Source organism: Piliocolobus tephrosceles, chromosome 2 (assembly GCF_002776525.5).
Source record: "Piliocolobus tephrosceles isolate RC106 chromosome 2, ASM277652v3, whole genome shotgun sequence".
Classification (NCBI taxonomy): Eukaryota; Metazoa; Chordata; class Mammalia; order Primates; family Cercopithecidae; genus Piliocolobus; species Piliocolobus tephrosceles.
In genome coordinates this window covers 101,128,794-101,142,398 of record NC_045435.1, presented here as the reverse complement: position 1 = coordinate 101,142,398, position 13,605 = coordinate 101,128,794, and the positions used below count along the sequence as shown (strand labels likewise).

Sequence of the window (13,605 nt, the reverse complement as noted above, 5' to 3'; positions counted from 1 at the left end):
GCTGGGACTACAGGCGCCCGCCACCTCGCCCGGCTAGTTTTTTGTATTTTTTAGTAGAGACAGGGTTTTACCGTGTTAGCTAGGATGGTCTCGATCTTCTGACCTCGTGATCCGCCCGTCTCGGCCTCCCAAAGTGCTAGGATTACAGGCTTGAGCCACCGCGCCCGGCCTTCCATTTCTTTTTTCTTTTTTTTTTTTGAGATGGAGTTTTGCTCTCATTGCCCAGGCTAGAGTGCAACGGCATGATCTTGGCTCATTGCAAACTCCGCCTCCCAGGTTCAAGCGATTCTCCTGCCTCAGCCTCCCCAGTAGCTGGGATTACAGGCACCTGCCACTATGGCTGGCTAATTTTTGTATTTTTAATGGAGACAGGGTTTCACCATGTTGGCCAGACTGGTCTTGAACTTTTGACCTCAAGTGATCCGCCCATCTCGGCCTCCCAAAGTGCTGGTATTACAGACGTGAGCCACCGCACCTGGCTGTGTTTTCATTTCTTTATAAGGCAGATCATGTTGGCTTTACATATGCAGTAGTAATTTAAAATTATCTTTTTTTAAAGCCAAAAAAGGAAGTCAGTTTTTTTTTTTTTTTTTTGAGACGGAGTCTTGCTCTGTCGCCCAGGCTGGAGTGCAGTGGCGGGATCTCAGCTCACTGCAAGCTCCGCCTCCCGGGTTTACGCCATTCTCCTGCCTCAGCCTCCTGAGTAGCTGGGACTACAGGCGCCCGCCACCTCGCCCAGCTAGTTTTTTGTATTTTTTAGTAGAGACTGGGTTTCACCCGGTTAGCCAGGATGGTCTCGATCTCTTGACCTTGTGATCCGCCCATCTCGGCCTCCCAACGTGCTGGGATTACAGGCTTGAGCCACCGCGCCCGGCCGGAAGTCAGTTTTAAAGAAAAATATAAATAGCTTGTACTTGGATGTGGTTTAAAAAAAAAAAAAAAAAAAAAAAAAAAACAGGAACACAAACTTTGGTGTTACAGAAGGTTTCTGATTGAATTATTTAGGATAATCCTCTGTTTTATGGACTTCTGTGTTAAGGAACACTTATTGCATCATTCCTATTAAATATGTAGTATGATTTACTTTTTTTTTTAATTAAAAAGTAAACTAATGTTGAAAATGCAAACTTGTGTAGTATGATTTTCTGAATGGCAAATTGTAGAAGGGAATCTAAGCCAAAGGGTAGGCAGTGGGTAGCAGAATTTGTAAAGGTCTGTAGAGTGCTGTCCAAGAGAACTTCTGCAGTGATGACTGTTGGGCACTCGAAATGTGGCTAGTTCAATTGAGGAACTGAATTTTAAATTTTATTTGATTCTAATAAAATTTTAAGTTAGGTAACCATATCTGGCTACTAGCTATTGTGTTGGACAGTACAACTCCACTGATTGCTTTTGAGAGAAAAAAAAGCAAAGCAAGGGTAAAAGAAAAGAAAGAAGACCTCAGAATTTCAGGGTCATGATCTTTTTTTTTTTTTTTTTTTGAGACGGAGTCTCGCTGTGTCACCCAGGCTGGAGAACAGTGGCACAATCTCAGTTCACTGCAACCTCCACCTCCCAGGTTCAAGCGATTCTCCTGCCTCTGCCTCCTGAGTAGCTGGGATTATAGGTGTGTACCACCACACCCAGCTAATTTTTGTATTTTAGTAGAGATGGGCTTTCACCATATTGGCCAGGCTGGTCTCGAACTCCTGACCTCAAGTGATCCACCTACCATGACCTCCCAAAGTGCAGCTAATTTTTGTATTTTAGTAGAGACAGGGTTTCACTATGTTGGCCAGGCTGGTCTCAAACTCCTGACCTCAAGTGATCCACCCACTTTGGCCTCCCAAAGTGCTAGGATTAAATGAGCCACCGTACCTGGCTCAGGCTCATGACCTTAAAGGTGAAAGGGATTTTAAGAGATCCATGTAGTTCAGTCTCAGGAAAGTACGGTGATCTTTTCCCCATTTTACAGATGAGGCAGGCCTTCTGTTTTTTAAAAAAATCAGTGAGATCTTTTGACATAATCTCAGGGACATATCCAGATTTTGATAGCACGTGTAGGAAAATAAATATTATGATATTGTTTAGTAGCCACAATTTGCTGTGTTACCAAGAGTACTCTTGTCCTCTAGGGTCTGGATGACAGACTATGGGTTAAGCATCAATTGCTAAAGCTCTTTTTCTCCTCCTTATAAAGCACAGCAGAGTGTGTAATATCTCTCAGCAGTAATAGAGGGGGATAACCTGGAATTCTCTGTGCTTCCTAAAATGAAAAACAACTCGTTTGCAACGTTTGCTACTTATAACTATTAGCAAATTACTCAAATTGGATTGTGCTTTACCTGGCCATTACTTTTTCCCTTTTGTTTGTTATTCCCCTGTGTTTCTGGAAAGTTTTTTTTTTTTTTTTTTTTTGAGACGGAGTCTTGCTCTGTTGCCCAGGCTGGAGTGCAGTGGCCGGATCTCAGCTCACTGCAAGCTCCGCCTCCCGGGTTTACGCCATTCTCCTGCCTCAGCCTACTGAGTAACTGGGACTACAGGCGCCCGCCACCTCGCCCAGCTAGTTTTTTTGTATTTTTTAGTAGAGACGGGGTTTCACCATGTTAGCCAGGATGGTCTCGATCTTCTGACCTCGTGATCCGCCCGTCTCAGCCTCCCAAAGTGCTGGGATTACAGGCTTGAGTCACCGCGCCCGGCCATTCTGGAAAGTATTTTACATGTTCTGGAGCACTGCTTAAAAGCTACTATTGCAGTCTATCTTTCGTTTTTCTCAAACTAGTGTTTTCAAATACCCTTAGTTAGGAAATAGGAAATTTTAGAAAGCTTACGTCAGATATATAGAAAGTGAGAAAGAGGTAGTGTAATAAAAGGAGGAAGTGAGGAAAGCACTGAAACGAACCCTTTCCCTTTATTTTTGGTGACAAGGAGAGGTGAGCCTGAGATTTTTTTTTTTTTTTTTTGAGACAGGGTCTCCCACTGTCACCCATACTGGAGTGCAGTGGCATGATCTCAGCTCACTGCAACCTCCACCTCCCGGTTCCAATGATTCTCCTGCTTTAGCCTCCCAAGTGGCTGGAATTACAGGCATGTGCCACCAGACCCAGCTAATTTTATTTATTTATTTATTTATTTATTTATTTATTTATTTATTTACTTTTTGAGATGGAGTCTCACTCTGTTGCCCAGACTGGAGTGCAGTGGTGCCGTCTTGGCTCACTGAAACCTCCACCTCCTGAGTTCAAGCAATTCTTCTGCCTCAGCCTCCAGAATAGCTGGGATTATAGGTATGTGCCGTGATGCCCAGCTAATTTTTGTACTTTTAGTAGAGACGGTTTTGCCATGATGGTCAGGCTGATCTTGAACTCCTGGCCTCAAGTGATCTGCCTGCCTTGGCCTCCCTAAGTGCTGGAAGTACAGGCGTGAGCCATTGTGCCCAGCCAATTTTTGTATTTTTAGTAGAGACGAGATATTGCCATGTTGACCAGGCTGGTCTCGAACTTCTGACCTCAAGTGATCTGCCCGCCTCTGCCTCCCAAGGTGCTAGGATTACAGGCATTAGCCACGGTGCCCGGCCTAAGATCATCTAACACATCTCCACTAGAGGGATAGTCTTGTTCCATCTTAGATGTTTAAAAGCTACATATTTTAGGCCAGGTGCAGTGGCATACACCTGTAATCTCAGCACTTTGGGAGGCTGTGGCAGAAGGATCATTTGAGCCCAGGAGTTCCAGACCAGCCTGGGCAATATAGTGAGACCCTGCCTCTACCAAAAAATCAAAAAAATTAGCCAGGCATGGTGGTGCATGCCTGTGATCCCAGCTACTCAGGAGACTGAGGTAGGAGGATCACTTGAGCCCGGGAGGTTGAGGCTGCAGTGAGTAGTGATCATGCCACTGCACTCTAGTCTGGGTGACAGAGTAAGACCCTGTCTCAAAAAAACAAAAAAATTTAAAAAAAGCTGCATATTTTATACTTAGCCAAGATTTAATAGGGGCTTAGTAAATAATTGTTTAGGGTAAATACAGTACATTGTTACTTGCCTGGGAAGTAAGGACAAACTAATGAGACTATGACAGAGTTCCGCCATAGTTGGTGGCTATATGCTCCTTGTTGTTTAATCATGCCCTCATCTCTGTGGTAAAAATTTATCTATTTATTTATTTTGTTTATTTTTTGTGAGACGGAGTCTCATTCTGTCGTCCAGGCTGGAGTGCAATGGCACGATCTCAGCTCACTGCAACCTCCACTTTCCGGGTTCAAGCGATTCTCCTGCCTCAGCCTGCCAAGTAGCCGGGACTACAGGCACACACCACTGAGCCCAGCTAATTTTTGTATTTGTTTTAGAGATGAGATTTCACCATGTTGGCCAAGCTGGTCTTGAACTCCTGACCTCGTGATCCATCTGCCTCGGCCTCCCAAAATGTTGGGATTACAGGCGTGAGCCACCACGCCCGGCAAAAATTTATTTTATATTTCCTGGAGAACTCATTGCTTAACAGCTGTCATTTCAGAACATTTTGTGTATGTGTGTGAATCAGTACGGATTTGCTAAAGTGATGGTTTTATGTTGTTATGTTCAGATGTTTTATTTTAAAAACACAATTATAATACTGGTGTTCCAGTTATTCAGTTAGACAAAGATTATTTATTTATTTATTTATTTTGAGATGGAGTCTCACTCTATCGCCCTGGCTGGAGTGCAGTGGCGCGATCTTGGCTCACTGCAACCTCCGCCTCCCTGGTTCAAGAGATTCTCCTACATCAGCCTCCCAAGTAGCTGGGACTACAGTCGTGCACCAGCACGCCCGGCTAATTTTTTGTATTTTCAGTTGAGATGGGGTTTCACCGTGTTAGCCAGGATGTTCTCGATCTCCTGACCTCAAGTAATCCACCCTCCTTGGTCTCCCAAAGTGCTGGGATTACAGGTGTGAGTCACAAGTCTGGCCTAATTTTTTTTTTTTTTTTTTGTGAGACAAAGTTTCACCCTTGTTGCCCAGGCTGGAATGCAATGGAGCAATCTTGGCTTACCGCAACCTCTGACTCCTGGGTTCAAGCGATTCTCCTGCCTCAGCCTCCCGAGTAGGTGGGATTATAGGAATGTGCCACCACGCCCGGCTAATTCTTTGTATTTTTAGTAGAGATGGGGTTTCTTCATGTTAGTCAGGCTGGTCTTGAACTCCCGACCTCAGGTGATCTGCCCACCTTGGCCTCCCAAAGTGCTGGGATTACAGGCGTGAGCCACCGCGCCCGACCTAGAAAAGGATTATTTTTATAAATACCTTTTTATTTCAATGGTTGAAAATAGGACTGTTTTTAATTTTTGTTTTTGGAGACAGAGTCTCACTCTGTTGCCCAGGCTGGAGTGCAGTGGCACAATCACAGTTTACTGCAGCCTCAGCCTCCTGGGCTCAGGTGATCCTCCCACCTCAGCCTCCCAGGTAGCTGGAACTACAGGCGTGCGATACCATTTCCCGCTAATTTTTTGTACAGATGGGGTTTCTCCATGGTGGCCTGCCCAAGCTGGTCTCGAGCTCCTGGGCTCAGCAATCCTCCCACCTCAGCCTCCCAAAGTGTTGGGATTACAGGTGTGAGCACCACACCCAGCTAATAGAACTTTTAATAAAAATTGAGAGAGGCTTTTTCTAAAATATCGCTTTATTTTTTTGCTGGAAGTTTATTACTCTGTATTTACAGTTTGTTGACACTTTCTAGATTGCTTTATTCACCAAGTGAAAAACAGTCTCTACAATGCTGCCAGCTTATTTGGATTCCCATTCCAGCTGACCACAAAGCCCATGGTAACTTCTGCTTGTAATGGAACACGGAATGTGGCCCCTTCAGGAGAGGTCAGTGGGGATGAGACTCCTTTAGGAATATTGATCTTTATACTTCATCATTACATTTTAGACAATTATCTGTTTGAAAGTTAATGTATACAATTACATTTTTCCAGAAATACTTGTATCTTTATTAGCTGTGATATAAAGGCCAAGAAATTAAAGGTTAATAAATTGAACATTTAAAACGTGTTTGTAAGGAGCTAAATATTATTACATATGCCTTCTTATTTAAGTTTGTACAAAGAAACTGGAATTGTTATTTTTTTTTTTGAGACAGAGTCTGGCTTTGTCTTCCAGGCTGGAGTGCAGTGGCATGATCTCGGCTCACTGCAACCTCCACCTCCCGGGTTCAAGCAATTCTCCTGCCTCAGCCTCCCAAGTGGCTGGGACTACAGGCACCCACCACCATTCCTGGCTGATTTTTGTATTTTTAGTAGAGATGGGGTTTTACCATATTGGTCAGGTTGGTCTCGAACTCCTGACCTTGTGATCCACCTTCCTCAGCCTTCCAAAGTGCTGGGATTACAGGCATGAGCCACCGCGCCCGGCCTTGAAATTGTTATTTCTACATCATTTTGTGAGTCTTGACACATTAAACCTTAGGTCTTATTGATGGTATCTCTTCTGTGAGCTACCTAAGAAAAAGTTATCTTTTCATAATAGAAACTTACTTAGATAACAAAATTGAGATGCTACAGAAGTGATTATGTTTGATTTTAAGGTATTTTCGAACTCTTCATCTTGTGAACTGACAGGTTCTGGATCCTGGAACAACATGCTGAAACTGGGTGAGGTGGTCAAAAATATTTCTGTTCCCCCCTACCTCCTTCTGCCCATTTTTTCCTACATTTTGAAAATATGAAAGGAAAACACTGATTTGGATTGGGATGAGAAAGACATTCTTTCTACTGTTCTAAAAAGCAAATAGCTTTTCTTCAGAATTGTTGTCTTTGAATTTACTGTTGTTTTTTGTTTGTATTATCAGTGTCCTCAATGTGACTTAGATCAAGGTCATATTAAAAAGGTTCATTCATTTAAAAAAAAAAGAAAAAAGCAAAAACATTTCCTGAGAACTTACTCTGTGCCAGGTCCTGAGCTAAGTTATTAAGAATAACAAAATAATAAAACCTTGTTCCTGTCCTTTAGGAGTTCATGATCTAGTTGGGGAGCAGCCTTAGGTTCCCAGTTATCACAGTTTTATCGACTAGGGACTTCCATGTCATCCTTAGATCCTAAAGTTGAATTGTCATTATTATGTATATACACTATACAAAATGCTGTGGTGGGGAAAAGTAGGAAGAAGCCAGAATCCTGCAAAATAGTTGTGATGTCTGCCACTCAGGTAGGCTTGTAAGACTGGAAGGGAAGGAAGTTAGGGAAAATGAGCTTAGAGAAGTTGTAGGTTTAAAATTCAAAAGTGGAAGACGTTAAGAAAATGATAGAAGCCTTAGAGTTGTGCTTTTCAAACTTTTTTAAAAAGTACCTCTAGGGGTAGAGAAAAGCAAAGGAGAATAAATACATACCCCTGTGTCTGAGAAGCTAGCTCCTAAAATCTTGGAACAAAGATGATATTTTTTTTTTCTTTTTTGAGACGGAGTTTCGCTCTTGTCACCCAGGCTGGAGAGCAATGGCACGATCTCGAGTCACTGCAACCTCCGCCTCCCAGGTTCAAGCGATTTTCCTGCCTCAGCCTCCTGAGTGGCTGGGATTACAGGCATGCACTACCACCCTGGCTAATTTTGTATTTTTAGAAGTAGAGACAGGGTTTCTCCATGTTGGTCAGGCTGGTCTTGAACTCCTGACCTCAGGTGATCTGCCCACCTTGACCTCCCAAAGTGCTAGGATTACAGGTGTGAGCCACAGTGCCCGGCCCAAAGATGGTATTTCTTTGAAGACTTTTATTTCATTTAGAAAATTAATATAACTTGAATTTTATCATCTGTTTGGAATATTTGTTTAGAGTTGTTTACCATTAAAATTGACATATGTGGCTGGGCGTGGTGGCTCAAGCCTGTAATCCCAGCACTTTGGGAGGCTGAGACGGGCGGATCACGAGGTCAGGAGATCGAGACCATCCTGGCTAACACGGTGAAACCCCGTCTCTACTAAAAATACAAAAACTAGCTGGGCGAGGTGGCGGGCGCCTGTAGTCTCAGCTACTCGGGAGGCTGAGGCAGGAGAATGGTGTAAACCCGGGAGGCGGAGCTTGCAGTGAGCTGAGATCCGGCCACTGCATTCCAGTCCGGGCGACAGAGCAAGACTCCGCCTCAAAAAAAAAAAAAAAAAAAATTGACATATGTGAGGGATGGTAGATTTATCTTGTGCCTCTAGATGCTGGCACTACTGTGTTTCTGTGGGTTTTGTGTAGTCTAATCAGAGAAGCCCATGTATTCCTAGGGCAGGTTTCTTGTGTAAAGAGGTCCACAATCTCTTTATCTGCAACCCCTGGGAGCGAGATGTGCTTAGGAATTCATAATTTTTCATATTTTAGGTATGTTACCAGCCAAACATATGGCTGGTTTGAATTTGAACAGTTTACTCCAGTTGATTAGATTACAAAGAGTTATAATCTTTGAGTTCTTCATGGCCTCTTAATAGTCCCATCAAGCAAAATAAGCAAAGCCTGCTAGTGAATTCTGATATTACCTGAGATGAAAAACAAACTAAGCCCTATTGCTTTCCTTTAACTTCTACAAAATTTGTGCTCGACTCCTGTGCTATTAATAGAAATTGAAAAACAAGGTGTTCATTTAGCTCTATGATGTAGGTTGCTCACAGATTTTTTTTCTTTCCTTATGCAGACTGTTTGCAGGTGATTTTTCATTTCGCAATTACAAATGCATTTTTTAAATAGGTAATAAATCTCCTAATGGAATAAGTGACTATCCAAAGATCAGAGTGACAGTAACCCGAGATCAGCCACGCAGAGTCCTGCCTTCCTTTGGGTAAGTGTTAAATTCTGTCTTTCTGTAAATGGAAACTTAGCATTTATTAGGTGGTCATTCTTGCTAGGCAGTCTCACTTTTGTTCTGTTATGTAGTCCTGCTAAGTACTCTGAGGTTAGTAATTTGCTGAATGTCATGCAGCCAGTGAGAGACTTGAGCTTAGGTGTGTGTTAGATTTTCTTTTCTTTTCTTTTTTTTTTTTTTGAGATGGAGTTTTGCTCTGTCGCCCAGGCTGGAGTGCATTGGCGCGATCTTGGCTCACTGTGACCTCTGCCTTCCGGGTTCAAGCAATTCTCCTGCCTCAGCCTCTTGAATAGCTGGGATTACGGGTGCCCCCCACAACCATGCCCGGCTAATTTTTGTATTTTTAGTAGAGACGGGGTTTCACCATGTTGGTCAGGCTGGTCTCGAACTCCTGACCTCGGGTGATCCGCCTGCCTTGGCCTCCCAAAGTGCTGGGATTACAGATGTGAGCTACCGCACCCGGCCTTACATTTTCTACTGTATTATATGCCCATAGCATCTGATTTTGAAAACTGTTTTAGAAAGACTTGTCACTTATTTTATTCTCAACTTAAAAATATAATTATGCATACAGAAAAGTGCTGAAATTATGTGTACATGGCCTGGTTAGTTTTCATACAGTGGTCATAGCCATCAATTCTGTGAAATGTTATTATTAATAGTTTTCTTCCCTCCTGTTTCTATATTCTTTGTAGAATTTTTATTGCTTGGACGTTAGACCTTCTGGATTTATCTAATTTTCCCATATATTCTCCCCTTCTGTTGTTCTTGCTTTTTTTTTTTTTTTTGAGATGGGGTCTTCCTCTGTCACCCAGGCAGTTTGGTGGCACAGTCTCGGCTCACTGCAGCCTCTGCCTCCCAGGTTCAAGCAATTCTGAGCCTCTCGAGTAGCTGGGATTGCAGGGGCATGCCACCACTCCCAGCTATTTTTCGCATTTTTAGTAGAGACAGAGTTTCACCATGTTGGCCAGGCCAGTGTCAAACTCCTGACCTCAGGTGATCCGCCCACCTCAGCCTCTCAAAGTGCTGGGATTACAGGCGTGAGCCATTATGCCCGGCCTTCTTGCTCTTTTTAACAACATTTTTTACTAATTCTTTTTCGACTCAGTTTTTAAGTTAGAAAAGTTCTCCCCCTGCCTATTCCCAATGTTTTTTTTTCTTTCTCTAAGCATCTTGTTCTTATAAGGATGCAAAATCTTTCCTTATCTCTCTAAAGCTGTTTATTATTTTAAAATATGTTTTGAGTGCTCCCTTCTGGTTTGTGCCCTCTCCCTCTGTGTTTGTTTATTTTGGTCTGATCTTTCAGGTTAGTCTTTATTCAAATACTTGGTACTCCTTGGCTATCCATTATATATAGGAATGAGAAGCTGAAAACTAGCGCCCTCTGGAGTTGAGTAATGGTTGAGTGTAGGGCTAGGAAGGAAAGTATAAAGTGAGTCTGAACATATTGTGCCAGCAAGTAAAGGAGTGTTCAAAAACTGGGGCATGCCACCCTGACAGAGGAGGAGATTTCAAAGGGGCTTTCACTGGCCAGATGGGATAATTTAAACATCAAAATGAATAAAGACAGGGACTCAGATGCTAATAAATAAATATATATGGTCGGGGAGGGAAAGATCTTGATAGTAAAATGCCAACTAAGAAGTGTGGAAGGAATGATAGAATTAGAAAATCACCATTTTGTAACTGTCATGGTAATAACTGATATGGGCAGGAATCATCAATTGAGCCAAAAACTAGTAAATAAGTTTGCAGCCTGGCCAAACATGGTGACATCCTGTCTTTACTAAAAATAGAAAAATTAACTAAGTGTGGCGGCACGCACCTGTAATCCCAGCTACTCAGGAGGCTAAGGCAGTAGAATTGCTTGAACCCAGAGGCAGAGGTTGCAGTGAGCTGAGATCACATCACTGCATTCCAGCCTGGGAGACAGTGAGACTCTGTTTAAAAAAAAAAAAAAAGTTTAATGAGGCACTGAAATTTACATAAACTCAAAATATCTCCTTACACATTACTTTTTTTTTTGAGATGGAGTCTCGCTCTGTCGCCCAGGCTGGAGTTCAGTGGCATGATCTCAGCTCACTGCAACCTCTGCCTCCCAGGTTCAAGCGATTCTCCTGCCTCAGCCTCCTGAGTAGCAGGGACTACGGGGACGTGCCACCATGCCCAGCTAATTTTGTATTTTTAGTAGAGACAGGGTTTCACTATGTTGGCCAGGCTGGTCTCGAAGTCCTGACCTCAGGTGATCGACCCGCCTCAGCCTCCCAAAGTGCTGGAATTACAGGCATGAGCCACCACACCCAGCCCACATTACTTATTAATTACAAAGGGGAAAATAAAGTGGAGAAGCACAACTAACACCACCTTAACCAAGAGATCAAAGTGAAATTGCCAGCAGTTGGACAAACTGACATCATGGCATTCAAATGTATTGTCCTGAGAAAGACATCATCACTAAATGCAGCATTCCTGCAAAAACGATAGACTCTAATCATGAGAAAGCTGGTTAAACTGAAATTAATGTTCATTCTACAAAACAATAGGTCTGTATTCATTAAAAAGATAAAGAAAAGCTGAAAAATTGTTTCAGACTGAAGGAGATCAAAGATAGGTGATAACTAAATGCATGCAATGTGAGATCCTGGATTAGATTTTAAATGGGACAAAATTGCTATGAAGGTTATTATTTTTTTTTTTTTGAGGCGGAGTCTTGCTCTGTCACCGGGGCTGGAGTGCAGTGGCTGGATCTCAGCTCACTGCAAGCTCCGCCTCCCAGCTTTACGCCATTCTCCTGCCTCAGCCTCCCGAGTAGCTGGGACTACAGGCGCCCGCCACCTCGCCCGGCTAGTTTTTTGTATTTTTAGTAGAGACAGGGTTTCACCATGTTAGCCAGGATGGTCTCAATCTCCTGACCTCGTGATCCGCCCGTCTCAGCCTCCCAAAGTGCTGGGATTACAGGCTTGAGCCAATGAAGGTTATTTTTTAATAGCTTTAGAGATATTTTAATATGGGCTACATATTGCATCGTACTATTGCAAAAGTTCCTGAATTTGGTGATTATACTGTGGTTATTATAAGAGATGTCCTTGTTCTTAGCAGATATACACTTAGGAGTGAACTTATTCTCTAAGCATTTAATGCTGTTTCCCTATAAGCACTGCTTAGGCGCATTGTCCACATTTTGAAATGTTGGTTTTCATTTTCATTCAATTTAAAATATTTTCTAGGCCTGTAATCCCAGCACTTGGGAGGCCAAGGTGGGCGGATCACTTGAGGTCAGGAGTCTGAGACCAGCCTGGCCAACATGGTGAAACCCCATCTCTACTAAAATACAAAAATTAGCTGGCCGTGGTGTTGTGCACCTGTAATCCCAGCTACTCAAGAGGCTGAGGCAGGAGAATCGCTTGAACCCAGAAGGCAGAGGTTGCAATGAGCCGAGATTGCGCCACTGCACTCCAGCCTGCGACACAGTGAGACTCTGTCTCAAATAAATAAATAAATAAATAAATATTTTCTAATTTCTGTTTTACTTCCTCTTTGATCTGTGGTTTAAAAGAATAGAAATATGTTGTTTAATTTCCAAATATTTGGGACTTTGCAGATATCTTTCTGTTATTGATTTCTAGCTTCTATTATGGTTAGAGAATATGCTTTGTATGATTTCATTTCTTTTAAGTTTTTTAATGTTTGTTTTATGGCATAGAGTATGGTCCAGTTGGATGATGTTCCATGTACACTTGAAAAGAATGCATATTCTGCTGTTGTTGGGTAGAGTGACCTAAATGTCAGGTCAGATTGGTTGATAATGTTTTACAGGTGTTAGTGATTTTTCTGCCGACTTTTTTATTGATTGATAAGTCAGGAATTGAGTTTTCTACCAAAATTGTGGATTTGTCTATTTCTCCTTCAGCTTTATTAGTTTTTGCTCCATGTTTTTTGTTTTTTTTGGTTTTTGTTTTTTTTTTTTTTGAGACGGAGTCTTGCCCTGTCGCCCAGGCTGGAGTGCAGTGGTGTGATCTAGGCTCACTGAGCCACCGCGCCTGGCTGAGTCTGTTTATTTCTTAAGAATAAGGGTATTCAAGGCTGGGTGTGGTGGCTCACGCCTGTAATTCCAGCACTTTGGGAGGCCGAGGAGGACGGATCACCTGAGGTCAGGAGTTTGAGACCAGCCTGGCCAACATGGTGAAACCCCGTCTCTACTTAAAATACAAAAAATTAGCCAGGTGTGGTGGCAGGCGCCTGTAGTCGTAGCTACTCGGGAGACTGAGGCAGGACAATTGCTTGAACCTGGGAAGCGGAGGTTGCAATGAGCTGAGATCACACCATTGCCCTCCAGCCTGGGGGACAAGAGCAAGACTTCGTCTTAAAAAAAAAAAAAAAGGCCGGGCGCGGTGGCTCATGCCTGTAATCCCAGCACTTTGGGAGGCCGAGACGGGCGGATCACGAGGTCAGGAGATCGAGACCATCCTGGCTAACGTGGTAAAACCCCGTCTCTACTAAAAATACAAAAAAAATTAGCCAGGCGAGGTGGCGGGCACCTGTAGTCCCAGCTACTCGGCAGGCTGAGGCAGGAGAATGGCGCGAACCCGGGAGGCGGAGCTTGCAGTGAGCTGAGATCCGGCCACTGCACTTCAGCCTGGGCGACAGAGCGAGACTCCGTCTCAGAAAAAAAAAAAAGAAAAAAAAAAGACCATCCTGGCTAACACAGTGAAACCCCGTCTCTACTAAAGAATACAAAAAATTGCCGGGCGCGGTGGCTCAAGCCTGTAATCCCAGCACTTTGGGAGGCCGAGACGGGCGGATCACGAGGTCAT

General features: G+C 43.2%; 1 protein-coding gene across 3 annotated transcripts in view; it reads left to right on the top strand.

Annotated features, from left to right (window-relative positions):
* Positions 1–5,668: 5,668 nt before the first annotated feature.
* Positions 5,669–13,605, top strand: part of SENP2 (SUMO specific peptidase 2) — a 33,822-nt gene continuing 25,885 nt past the window's right edge. The window contains exons 1-3 of one of the 3 annotated variants that reach the window (XM_026454885.2): positions 5,669–5,828; positions 6,544–6,610; positions 8,677–8,767. In XM_026454885.2, the coding sequence (XP_026310670.1) occupies positions 5,778–5,828; positions 6,544–6,610; positions 8,677–8,767 (209 nt within the window). In that variant the 5' untranslated portion in view covers positions 5,669–5,777. The remainder of the gene's footprint in view (positions 5,829–6,543; positions 6,611–8,676; positions 8,768–13,605) is intronic. The other 2 variants (XM_026454886.2, XM_026454887.2) reach the window with 2 other exon arrangements.